Consider the following 13671-nt stretch of genomic DNA (forward strand, 5'->3'; position numbering starts at 1 on the left):
CTTTACACTACTGTTATCTGATTAGAAAATAATTTAAAGCCCCCAAAAACAACAATACAACATGATATGCAACCCATCAATGTTTTAGCTTAAACAACTTGCATTTTCATTAAGAACTTTTCATTGAAGTAAGTCTCAAGGGAGGAATTGTTATGCTGGACACAGAGTAATCAGCAGGAACGGCTATACCACTTATATTCTTGTTAAAGAAATGATACTTCATTTGCAAAGGGACAATGTCAGTAAAATTGTACATTGTTTACACTTATATATAGATTTAGGTAAGGTTTCCACATCACCAACATCTACAAGTGTGAAATACACATGCTGTATGGTAGCACTGCTGTTAGTTTGACCTGAAGTCATGTGTATATATTTTACACAGCTAATCTTTGTACATGTTCTACACTTTGTATAGTCAATAATTATGCCTACATGATGGAAGTACAGCCGCTACTGCTATAGCTTTCTGCATTTAGCAACATTAGCTTGTCACTTTTCACTGCCCTTCAAAACAGGTAGCTGTATTGTCACTAATGGGTACAGCACGCCCCTTGAGCGAATGGAGCAGGAGATGTCACCCAATGGGTAAATGTATTAAGTTCTGATTTCTGCAAGTTGCTGGAAATCGACAACTTTGCAGGAGGGATTTAAAACGGCGATGGTGTGTAAAAGCAAGTTTGCCTTTACAAGCTATCGCTGCTTAAAATTCCCCCTAAAAAGTCGTCGATTTCCAGCAACTTTCAGAAATCGGAAATTAATACATTTACCCCCAAGTGTGATTATAAGAAACACAGGGATTAACATTAAAGAGAACTTGTTAGGTTACGTTTTTCCATGTTCCCTTTTCACGGGAGAGGACTTAGAAGTTGGGCAGCATAAATATCTGTGCTCTCTTGCAGACAGCCTCCTACCTAAGTCACAGCTCCCCTATCTCACCAGCATGTGTGACACAGGGGAAGCTGCCTGAGAGACAGCATCGATCATCATGTGACCTGACTGAAGCTGAGTCAGGGAATTACAGCGCATGCAATGTTCTATGTTCTCTTTCCTAGGCAAAGGGAGCATGCAAAAATACCTTTTATTTTTACACATACATATTATAGTTTACATGTCAAATGATCTTACTCAAAACTGACACATGGTAGTTATTACAGGACACTGTCCTATATTTAAAGGCATACATTTTTAATGACAGTGTCCCTATAACATTGCTCATTCTTATTGGTGATCCATATGTCATGTCACATGGTATATCCCTTATGTGACATGTTTGTGCAATGCCCTCTGATGCCACCAACATGCACACTTTAACTCTTGGATACCACTGCTTGCAACTGACTCACTGCTCTCTAATGTACAGTATTTTTAAATAATGGAACACAGACTACATTTTGGGGATTCCTCTACTGTAAGTCAGCACTACTATTTAAAGTGAAAGTGGACAACATTGGGCTCTCCAGTCATTGTGGAACTACATGTCTCATCATGCCTGGTCAATCGAGCAACAGTCTTCTCACTCTGATTTACAGACTGGCTACTGTAACTTTATAGCAGATTTATCACCAGCATCATCTTCTGTAATAACTCTTGTATTTTACTAGTACATTTATAGAATACCTCCTATTGTTTGAGTTACAAGTGCATAGCATTCACACATACCATTAGTACAATATCTTTACAGCAGTGACCAATCACATCTTCCTCTCTAAACCTGGATTGTATGATGTCATATTTGGCCTTCTTGCAAACATTATTTAAGGCACCAAGCAAAGGTGCAGGAGAGCTGCTTAAAGCACTTAAAATGAATTTTCCATTTTATGCAGGATGAGTACTGCTACTCAAAAGCTGCCCAGTGCATGGTAAGTTCAGTTTCTTTTAAAGATACAGCACATTTCCTATTTAAAGCCTTGGTCTTCTTGTTTTCCTATCCATTATTGGCAATGTTGCCTCTAGGCCAGCAGAGCAATGTAAGATGAAATTATAATAGACAGATGTGTTACTGTTAACCCTTTTCTAACACTAAACAGGTTTACTCTGATGTGCAGATAATTGAAGCAACATAATCCACTATGAAATACATATATACATAACATATATATTTTGGGTAGACCCATTTATACACGTAAAAGGCCTGATTCATTAAAGCACGCAACATAAACGTATTGTGCGGTTATTTTTAAAGAACGCACGTCACTTTCTGTATACGCACGTCCGTATTCAACTACAAGCGGATATGAAGAAACGTCTCTTGTTGAATATGGGTCTAGGTACACTCTGCTCTGACACAATACGTACAATACATATGTGGAATATAAAGTCCTAGCAGAAAACACAGGAAGAAAAAAAGTATTCAATTATTGTCACTTGTTAATAATATAGGTCCTGATTCATTAAGGATCTTAACTTGAGAAACTTCTTATTTCAATCTCCTGGACAAAACCATGTTACAATGCAAGGGGTGCAAATTAGTATTCTGTTTTGCACATAAGTTAAATACTGACTGTTTTTTCATGTAGCACACAAATACTTGATAGCTTATTTGTACACTGAAATTTAAAGTAGATATGTGTGTGTTACATGAAAAAATAGTCAGTATTTAACTTATGTGCAAAACAGAAAACTAATCTTCACCCCTTGCATTGAAACATGGTTTTGTCCAGGAGACTAAAATAAGAAGTTTCTCAAGTTAAGATCCTTAATGAATCAGGCCCATAGTTATTAATGGAAAAAACATTTAAAAAATAGAAGTTATTTTTCTTTTTCCTTAATGAAATATATTTACTAGGATGCTATTAATGTCAACTGTACATAAAATGCCTTTTTATAGTTATTCCTACTGCAGACACATGTTGTAGCATATATACTCCACTATCATCACTAGTAATTGGCATTGTAGCTGGTGCGAATGATACGACTGAAAAAAACGTACCTTAGAGATGCTCAGAGCTTGAATTGGACGATGCTGCGTGCGCTCGAGCTTGGCACTCCCCCTGGCTGTACATTGACTTTGTGCATACGCCCTATCCCCACACATTCTGCTCATGAAGTCGTAGGCTGTCATAAGGATCCTTTGCGTTCAAAGATGAATTGGATGTTCTGGCGTTCACTGGCGTATGGTCTGTTCTAGGCATGTGCAGTGCGATTTAACACAAACTACAGCACGTATCGGCATTTACATTCCTTAATGAATCAGGCCCAAAGTGTATACTTTTACTGCTCTGTCTTACAGTATTACATTAGATCCCATATCATGGAATACAAATAACAAGTATCCTGTCACTTTATGGGAACACCTCTAGGCACAATATATATAATTTGCGAGATGAAGTACACCTAAGTAAGTGAGCTAAATGCTGCCATTGTTTAATCTCAGTGCAGGTGTACTCTCTATATAATAAGTAGGTGAGCAGCTGTTATTGAAGGCTCCTACAATCCAGCATGTGGATTAGTATATAATTTATAACACCTCTCATGATTACGTGTGAAAAAAATGCTGATGCAGCTTTTATGACTTGAAATCAAAATTCCCCCATGCCTTTATATAACAAATATTTCCAGCATATCATTACACTACAACAGGCCTGGCCAACCTGTGGCTTTCCAGCATGCCCTGTTAGCTGGCGACTGACTATCTACTGGAAAAACATGCTGAGCTTGTTGTTTCCCAACACTTGGAGGACCACAGGTTGGACAGACCTGTACTATAAGCTTGTAACACCATAGCCCATAATGTTCCAGGTTACAATCTGGACAAGTAACATTATTTTAGCAATGTTTTATAAAATATTGAACTGGAAATATTCCTTTTGAGAACTTTTGTACCCGTAGGCTGATGTCGGGGGTTAATGGAAAAATGCTTCTTTTTGAAGTTGTGAATTGCTCAGAGAGTGTTATGTTATAATCAAAGGGAAACATTCTTCCCATCACACAATAGTGCATCAGTTCTGAGGATGTTGTATGCATATTAAAGAATAAAGAAGGGAGGGGGATATAACAGCCCAGACTATTATCTTTTCAAATTCACTTGAATGTGGTCAGCTGAATTCTCCAGCACACAATTCATGGTGAACACAACTTTAAAATATTCTATGATCCCAAAATAAGGCAGGAAAAAAAAAAAAAATTCAAATCAGTTATATTGTAATTTTGAGGGATATAAAATAAATGTTTCCTTTAAATGAAGTTGTTTCTTTTTTAAATTTCATTTTTCTGTAGAGGAACTTGGAGAAGTCTTCAGTTATCTAGGCAGGATGAGATAAATCCTCCAAAGTCTCTATATAACAGCAATGTTAGCACTTGTGACTACTGTAATATTTGTCTGGGTCTTAGGGCTAGATTTACTAACCTGCGGGTTTGAAAAAGTGGGGATGTTGCCTATAGCAACCAATCAGATTTTAGCTTTCATTTATTTAGTACCTTCTACAAAATGACAGCTAGAATCTGGTTGGATGCTATAGGCAACATCCCCACTTTTTCAAACCCGCAGCTTAGTAAATCTAGCCCTTAGACTAAATCTATATCAGGGAATAATGTTCAAAGGCAGGATGTGTAGTCCGCAAGTAACAGTGTCTTCTAATGCTTTATATCTCAAATAAAACTCTAAAGTCTTGAACATGATTCATTCAAGCAGACATTGAATGTCTGTAGCATAAATAGATTTTGTACTTAACGATATGGATATCTGCAATAAATACGCGGATAGTGAGACCCATATTAAAATAACTTCATATGTGTCTCACATATGTTGATCTGTCTAAACTATAAAACTTGAGAGTTGCTCACCAATTATAATAATGTTGTGATGTTTCTAAGTTTGGTGGAGGAGAAGGGGGTAGGGGCATTAGTTCATTTGTGAAGTTTAAGTTATCTGTCCACAAGCAGATCCGGCTACTTCACCTGTGTACGTGAATCCGATGCCATTGGGTGATATTGTCCGACAGCATTTACCATCAGCCCCGGTCAACACCTGAATATGTCCAGACACACTGAGGCTTGTAGGGTAGTTAAAGAACAGCCTAATGTGACACAAAAATAGCAACTAGAGTGAGCACCTTTAAAATGTTCTGCCAACCCCAGGGGCCACTACTGTATACAGTTTTCATATAGGTTGCTAAGCTATTCCAATAGAGATAGCATCGGATCAGAGAGCTTCAGCCTGGTCTATGAATATGTATCTTTTTGTGTTTTATGTAATTTTCAGAATTATTAAAAAGCATTCTCCCAATGTCTCCCTCAGGTCCTGAGAATAGCCCACCCGAGAGTCCGGTTCCTGCCTGCTCCCAGCAACAAGTCATCCAGCATAACACCATCACAACTTCCTCTTTAGTCAGCGATATGGTTGGAAGCTCCTCACTCAACCCTCTTGCCAGCCACAGAACAGACATAAATCCCATTCTCTGAAACAATGGGTTCAAGAACTGCCTTCGGGAGTTTGGTATTAAATCAGATCTTCCGTTTTTATGAACGTTTCCTCAACCTTGTTTGAAACCTGTCATTGAAAAGGCCTTGCCTTTCCTTTTTCTATAGTATTCATTCAAAATGTGTCTTTTTTTCTTATAAGAAAAGGGATTTATGCAATTAATATGCTAGCAGTTTTGGGAAACGCGTGAAGCTTTCCCAGTGTTCTGGTACAATGTATTAGTTTATGAACTGAAGCATTTATGTACAGTTACATTTTGGATTTTTTTTTCCTTATCAGTCTACAAAGTGGCCTAAACCATTTGTTCTTTTAAAAAAATATATAAACATAAGTTGTCAGTCATTTCTGCTCAAAGACCAGATTTAGTGCTTTAGTGTTTCTGTCTCCTACACACAGTGCAGTGACTGAAACAGTATTTATGTTAATGCAGCCTATGACTAAAGGAACCAGTGATGTGACACAGGTATGAGGTACAAAGTGCCTCTTGCTTCAGTGATGTCAATGATTCTAGTAAATCAATTGGCTGAAAATTGGTTCAGCCTACATAGTTACTGCTTTCATTGTGTGTAGGTAACAAGTACGGTTTAAATGTAGCATTGTAGAAGTGAGTACATCATTATCTATTACAATTCCAGTATACTATCCATTACATTTCAGAATCTATGGAATCTTTTATAATACACAAGTGAAGCTAATATAAACTCCTGTAAATAATACCTGTTCTGATATCACTTATAATCGGTGAGTTCTGATGTCATCACTTCAGTGTCCATTAGGGAATGTTGTATCTTATATAGGATAACAATGCCCCTACTGGTTTTTATTCCGGATATTAGAAGTCCCCTTGAGTTTAAAATGTCTCAGTAACTTCTAATACCCTTATAACTTACAGTATGTGCTGAATTATCCTCTATACTTACCAATTCCTCTGCATCAGAAGGTGAGAAGTGTAACAGATAATGTACCAAGCAGATGCAGCCAGCATTAATACATTATTTTATTGTCATGTTGTTTCTGAATTTTAAATCTCCACGTCAAATTCAAATGCAAAGTTTCCGACTGCCTTGTACCCAAACAGAGGAACGAAAGTGATACAACAGCGCAGTCCAAATCTGTCATTCTAATACTACATACCATTGTCGGAAATATTGACCTTAAAAAGCAAATCTTACATAAAACAGCAACTTTGTGAAATCTGGTGTATGCTGTATATAACTGTTATACAATCTTCACACCCCAGTCCAGGTCTGAGCATGCACTGTACTCTCATTAATTTAACCCAGTCAACCAAAACAATGTACAGGCCTTTTTATACATTATATATATAAATAAATATATATATATACATATATATTTTTAAGCAAGCATTTACTTTTGAATTGTTTAGTCCAATGCTTTCTTTTTTATTGCTTTTCTACATTTTATGGGAAATCAGATAGCCTTTTATATAAAAAAAAATGGAACATATATATATATTAGTACACCATGTGTAAAACAAATATTATATATCTTTAAAATGCCCCAGGGTGCTAATTTAGTTAAATTGTTTTCTTCTTTTTTTATGGAGAGAACATACGTGAAATGATATGAACATAAGCACTAAAGGTAACACAAGAATGACATTTTATGTTACCATTGATGAGATTCAAGCTTTATGGTTTGGTTCTGTTTCCTCAGTTAAAATATATTTGTATTTTTTTCTATTTTTTTTTTAATCGAGAGAAAAAAAGATTGTCTCAGCTGTTCTACAGTCATCTGACTTTTCTCAATTTTGTAGCTTAACAGTTTGACATATGTATACTTTGTGGCTGGGGCATGTCTGTTCTTTATGCTAAATGGACACGCAGACTAATGTTAGTTTGTCCTCCTATACAGTTTACTATGGCATAGCATTTACCATTAACAGTGCGTTTAAGACTGTTGACCTTCACTTGCAGTGGAAAGCAGTCTGAAGGTTATTTATGTTAGTGTTTGCTGGAACACTGAACCAAAAGGCCATAACAATTAAGTAAATCCTTACACTTGCCGTTAAATGGACCAAGCACCTTTAATTGCAGTTCTTATGATTTGCACAATATGTATATAATTGTATCTGTTTGTCTTCTGCTCAAAAGTCCACTCTCTTCATAGAAAGTCAATGTGTGTCTACTTTACCTACAACTACAGTATATTGGCTATTGTTTTACTGGTGTTTTTTCTAATAACATTTGAACACTATGCTTTTACAGTATCAGTGCTAAGGTGCTTTCCCCCAATAATACATATTGTTGGAATTTTGGCATCTGCCATGTTGCCAGGTGTATGCCAAGTCTTTCTGCTGCCTGAGTTGAAATATTGACCTTCTCTTTCCAAATTGCTGCCATTAATTGCATATTAGAATGTTTTTACCCTATAAAAGACAGATATTGGTACTCTCGTCATATTCATGCTTACCTAACAAGGTAGAAACCACTAACTTAAAATTTTGAGGAAGAAAATGAGCATTGTTTATAACTTCCCTAAATATTGCTGCCCCCAAAACTTGCTGCCTTAGAGACCTGACCCTGCTTGTCTTATTTTAGACACCCTTGTTGGTTGTGCTGCTTACACTGTATGGTCAAAGAACAAAATTCTAATAGGGATCATTTATCCCTGTGTAAGACAAACTCTGCATGCACACATAACATGAAAGGGCCCCCCAAAAAAGCATTCATTATCTGTTGTATAAAACATCAATGTGCACCTATTAGAGACTCTTAGTGCTCAGTTTTCCATTCTGGTAACGTGGAGAATATGTTCACACACAGATATTAAACCACTCATCTGTGATCTGACTGTATTAACATAAAGGCATGAAAGTGGAACAAGCAGACCTGCGTCATAAAGACTAATTTATTAATTGTATTTAGTGCAAATCTGATGCCAAACTACAACTGTAGCTTTACTGATGGAAGCTGTTCTCTCTGATACCTGTCATTGTAGTGAATATGTTACTGCTTTACATCCTTCATGAAAAAGGCTTTCAGTTGTAAATCTGCAAATCTGCACCAGGTTCACACTACAGATTATTACATATATGTATTTTAGTTGTCATGATAGCACAGGGACATTTATGTAGGAGGAAAAAAGCCATTTTTGTAATGCTTAGTACCTGTTCTGCATCGGTATTGTCTGAATTACTCTTATATTGCACCATTGTAAGGGTATTGATGTCTAGTTGGAGAAGTGACTGTTTTAGTAATGATTTATAAATTATACATATGCATGTATAGGTCAATAAATTAGCTTTATAAAACAGTAATTTTCCAGTACAATGTCAGATCTCATCAGAGTTATGCCTGGAGGTGGGGTAGCAGCATCTGACCATACACACTGAGGGACATTTGAGAAAAACGTTCCGGTAACTGTACAAAAAGGTAGTGAAGGCAGTGTTACCTCTAGCAACCAATTAGATGGTTGCTTTAACTTTTAAGATACATTTGAGTAGTGTCTGAGCACCGTTTTGTTATCTTTTCACATCTCCACGTTTGAAATGGGTGGGGATGAAATAACCCGTAGCCAATACAGATTCCCAGCAGCACATATTATTTCAGGAAGTGAGGAGGGGGTTGCATGGTGACTTCAATCCTAAGAAAAGTGAGATCCGGGAGTATGGTCTACTCTCCCAGGAGTCCGGAAAAACCTTCCAAAATTTCTGAGTCTCCCAGACATTCCGGGAGTGTGGGCAAGTATTATAGGCTCCTGTAAAATTTGTGCAGGAAGATTGTGATGTGTAATTTAGTTCAGATAGCCAACTTCTCTAACATATTCTAAAAATGAAATAATCTAATAGACAACCCTGCCGTTTCTACAAAGTGTTAAAATAGGTTTTGTAAACTTTGCATTTTTCAAGCACCACAAAACCTTTTTTTGTTAAGTGTGAACAGTCTGGTTAATACCAATAGACAACAATTAGGCAAATGTTTAGGGCATGTGTATGAATGAATGCAGTGGTCCAGCAGCTGTTATTGACCAGTGATACCCAGCATGCATTGTTTTGCCAGATATAAGCATCTGGATGGCAAAGAACAAAATAGAGTAGAGAAGTACTATTGCTGAATTACCCAAAGATGCAAGATTTTAATAATTCAGTTGCATGTATTTTCATGCACACCTCACTTTTTAGTTTATTGTACTAACTTAAGTCATACTTGCCAACTCTCCCGGAATTCGGGTCGGTCTCACGAATCTCCCGCATCCGGGAATTACCTTCCCAAAATGAAGCGATTTGCGGTGAATCGTGTCATTTTGGCCCCGTCCCCGCAACAAAACTTCATTTTCATCGTGGGGGGCGGGGCCAAAGTGACGCTTTGTCGTGCCCCGCCCTCTCCCACCCTCCAGTCACGCCCATCTCCCGGAAAACACTTGGCAAAAATTGGTAAGTATGACTTAAGTGATTGAATCGGGAGCAGACTTATTGTGGTTGTGCTTCCAAAGTGTTCATGAAGATATGTTGTTTGTGAACTTGGAATAAAAATCATGTCTGTCTCACACGGTAACAGTCACTGTCACATGTATAGCATCAAACACTACAACAAGCTTTACTGCATTCAGCCTGAATATATAATGTAGTACAACAGCGTGAATAAGCTGTAGACAAGTAGCTGGAGTATGATTAGTTATGGTTAGTGCATCCCCTTTAAAGAGATTTTTTTATTTTGAACATAGTTTTCTCTAACAGAAACAAAGTCCATGTGCACAGAAAACCGTATTTCTTTGTATGTTTGTGTTTATTAATATAACAGTCGAGTCATGAACAGAGCAGTGCCACCTAGTGGCACAAAAAGTATCATTTATATTTAAATTATCTTAAAAATGACGCATATTGGTTTTTTTGTATGATGGACAAATGCTATGCTAAAATGTGACTATGTGCAGCCACTATCTATGTAGGTGTCCATAGCATGCATAACTTAACCCAATGTTCACTACTGATCTAAGAAGTTACTGCGTGCCCTCTGTTGGCTTATGTGAGTCTCTCCTGTGGGCGGCATTTAATGCTGCTTATTTACACAACCCCTTCAATGCTTGTTAAAAATGGAAATGGATTTGCATAGGTATGCAACATATAGCAAATGGATCTCTGGCTTAGAGGTGCAACCTCTAAAATTGAGGTGTGTGGGACTGAACCTTTAGCACACATCTGAACCAGATGGCAAAATTAATTATTTGGGATTTAAAAAACTTTTTGGCTCCTTGCACATGAACAAAATGCTCACGTATCTGTCATTTTGATCTCTCAATTTTGCACTGGGCCTTTCTCAAGCTAGTAACAGCTGCTGGCTGCTTCGATCCTCTTACTGTACAGGCAATATCTCTGCCCCTTCGCATCGTCAGTTACGCTGCTTCTTTGCCACTGATCACATGAACAATTGCAAACATACAAATCCATGGTGTAAAAAAACTGCCGATCTTGTGGATGCACAATTAGGAGCGATATGTAAATTAAAGAGCTCTATGCAGAGAAGTTTGTCTCAGTAGAAGTGACGCAATCAGTAAGTGAAACAATAGGCTTGAGCTGGATACTTCCCATCCTACGCTGGCTGACTTTAAAAATACATTTGAAGCTTTTCAAAGCAATTATCATTATACATTTGTTTTCTCTGGCAAATAAAACATTAAGGGCCTGATACATTAAGGAACGCAAAGTGAACACAATTTATGTTTTTTGAAAATGGACCTAAAATACAAACAGGTACATTTCCTGTATTCAACAAGAAGAGGGTCTCAAGAAACATTTATAGTTGAATACGGGTCTAAGTACACTCTGCCTATGTGGCACTTGCCGTAATGCAGACAGACAAAACACTCTGCAGGATACGCACAATGCATATGTATATATAGAGTCCCAGCAAAACACACAGATAAAAAAATTACATTATTAACTACATTAACACCTGTTAATAATATAATCATTAATGAAAAAAACATATCAGCATGTTATTAATGCCTTCTGTACATACAATGTCATTTTACAGTTGCTCTTGATTGCAAACACATGTCCTGGTATACATACATGACCATCATCACTATCAGTCGGCACTTACACCTGACCTGTAGCTGGTTCAATTGATACAGCTCAGAGATGCTCAGAGCTTGAATTGGACGGAGGAGCGTGCACTCAACTTTGGCACGTTGTTACTGTACATTGACCCCATTTCTCTCCTGGTCAGCCCTTGAAATCATAGGCTGTCGGAAGTGTAAGTTATGTTCAAAGATTAATTGGATGTAATTGGCGTACAGTCCTTTTTGGAGCATGCTCAGAGCAGTGTTACGCACAGTATGGCATGTATTGGCAGTTACGTTCCTTAAAGAATCAGGCCCTACGTGTGCCTGGGGGTTTAAGTTTGAAAATAGCTTACAGATCCTAATGTTCTACATGCAGAAATATCTTCATCTACAAGCATATGTGGGAGACAAGTACATGGTGAGCAGTCCTTATATTAACAGATCAATATTAAATTATATAAAAGAAAATGGGATATTGTTCAGCAGTGATTAATTATATATACATATAAAGATAGCAAGTGGAATGTGTCTAGGTCTCTGAATAATGACCATTCACTTCTTGTTAACCTCTACATAGCTGCCTTTCTCTCCTAAACAGGATTAGTAAACTGATACCTATACCTGAGTTATGACATATCTTGTAGAACTGTAAACCTTACTGTAAGGACACAGAGATTGATAGTACTCCAGGAAAATCACCCAACTAGTTATACTCCTTCTTTTACTTCCTATTGCCCATATTCCACTGTTAGTGGGAAAAAAATTGTAAAGAACCAAAGTAATATTATTATCCATGCATATATACATATTACTGCTCAGAGGTTGTTTTTTTTGGGAGGGGGGGGCAGGGGGTCAACAAAATTATTAACATGGAAAGTGTATTTTCACTGTAAAGCTGCTGCAGACACCAGTGCTATAGATTGCCTCAGTTTAAGGTTGAATATTTTAACCCTTTATTACCCCTTTTTCTGATTTTACAGAAAATCAGACACGAATCAGTAAAAAGAAAAAGCTCCAAACAAACTGGCACTTCTAAAACAAATGCCTTAATGCCGTCTACCTGTTGGGGAAATACCTTAATGACAACAACAATGGAAGAAGAACCTCACTGTGTATACTTTCTTATTTTAAAGACACAAATATGTATTATATTGTATCAAGCACGATGAATGGAGGTAGGCAGAAGATATTTTAATTGCTGTTAGATACGACATACTTTACCTCTGCTTTGTGAAGAGGATATGATTGATAAAACAGCAATTTAGTATTGTAGCTGTGGGTAATCAAAATAAATAGCTCAACCTAAGTGATACAAAGACTTTGGTGATATTCTCAGTAGGACGCAAGAACCATAATGTAATGTAATGTATTAAGTACAAGTAGCAGGACGGCCATACCAATAAAGTAAATTTGACTGCAAATAGAAAACTATCTAAAACAGTCATTGTGAAGTGAAAGCCTTGTTCTAATAAATTTGATTATGCCTATAATTTACTAGAAAGATATGGAAATTAAATTTTTCTTGGTCAAATTATAAAGCAGTCTAATCCAATTATACCACCAGAATATTTACCTTACTCTACACATATGTTTAAACATGCTTATACATTTGTATTGTTGTTTGTTATTTACACAGTTGTCAACCTAGCTGGTAATAATTATCCATTCCTACTTTCTCCACTATTGTTTAGCAGCAGTAACCTGGGTTGAATAAATTTACTGGAGTTAAATACATTTGTAACATCAATTAAGTAATTGATCCCAGGTTTTTGCAATTGGAAAATAAGCTTGACCACCAGGAGCATACTGTTGTCCCATTGTTACCAGTAATCAGGGTGGCTGGTATATCTTAATATTGACAAAATTGCTGTCAGCTCCTATAGGAGATAAAATGCCACTTGTGTCGATTTTCCCTTCACGCCAGTAATTCCTGTGGCATATTGAAATTTGTTTTTATGAAGTTCACATATCTGTTGCCTCTCATTGGTGTTATTGTGAAATTTAGGACTGTCGGGATATTGAAACGCTGGATAATTGTGAACAATGGTTTTATTGTAGATACTGTTTAATGATGTACATGTGGCACACCTGTCAGTAGTAGTATAGACCTATGATGTACTCAGTGAGTTACTTGTCAGAGCAGCAGCCTGGGTAATGTGTAATCTGTGGATGCTGCTGGGATGTTCATGAGTTACTAAACTAAGTCTGTGTGGGCAGGACAG

At 37.0% G+C, this 13671-nt stretch overlaps 1 protein-coding gene and 1 long non-coding RNA gene across 7 annotated transcripts in view; one reads left to right on the forward strand and one right to left on the reverse strand.

Moving 5' to 3' along the window:
• The window catches only part of CREB5 (cAMP responsive element binding protein 5), a 390366-nt gene extending 380770 nt beyond the window's left edge, over nt 1-9596 (forward strand). For 4 of the 5 annotated variants that reach the window (XM_075212281.1, XM_075212280.1, XM_075212283.1 and 1 more), the window contains one exon: nt 5240-9596. In XM_075212281.1, coding sequence (XP_075068382.1) covers nt 5240-5403 — 164 coding nt within the window. In that variant the 3' untranslated portion in view covers nt 5404-9596. Of the gene's footprint in view, nt 1-1826; nt 1863-5239 lie in introns of all 5 variants that reach the window. The other variant, XM_075212282.1, reaches the window with a different exon arrangement.
• The window catches only part of LOC142158380 (uncharacterized), a 72120-nt gene that overhangs the window by 5801 nt on the left and 52648 nt on the right, over nt 1-13671 (reverse strand). The window lies entirely within an intron of this gene.

Source organism: Mixophyes fleayi, chromosome 5 (assembly GCF_038048845.1).
Source record: "Mixophyes fleayi isolate aMixFle1 chromosome 5, aMixFle1.hap1, whole genome shotgun sequence".
Classification (NCBI taxonomy): Eukaryota; Metazoa; Chordata; class Amphibia; order Anura; family Limnodynastidae; genus Mixophyes; species Mixophyes fleayi.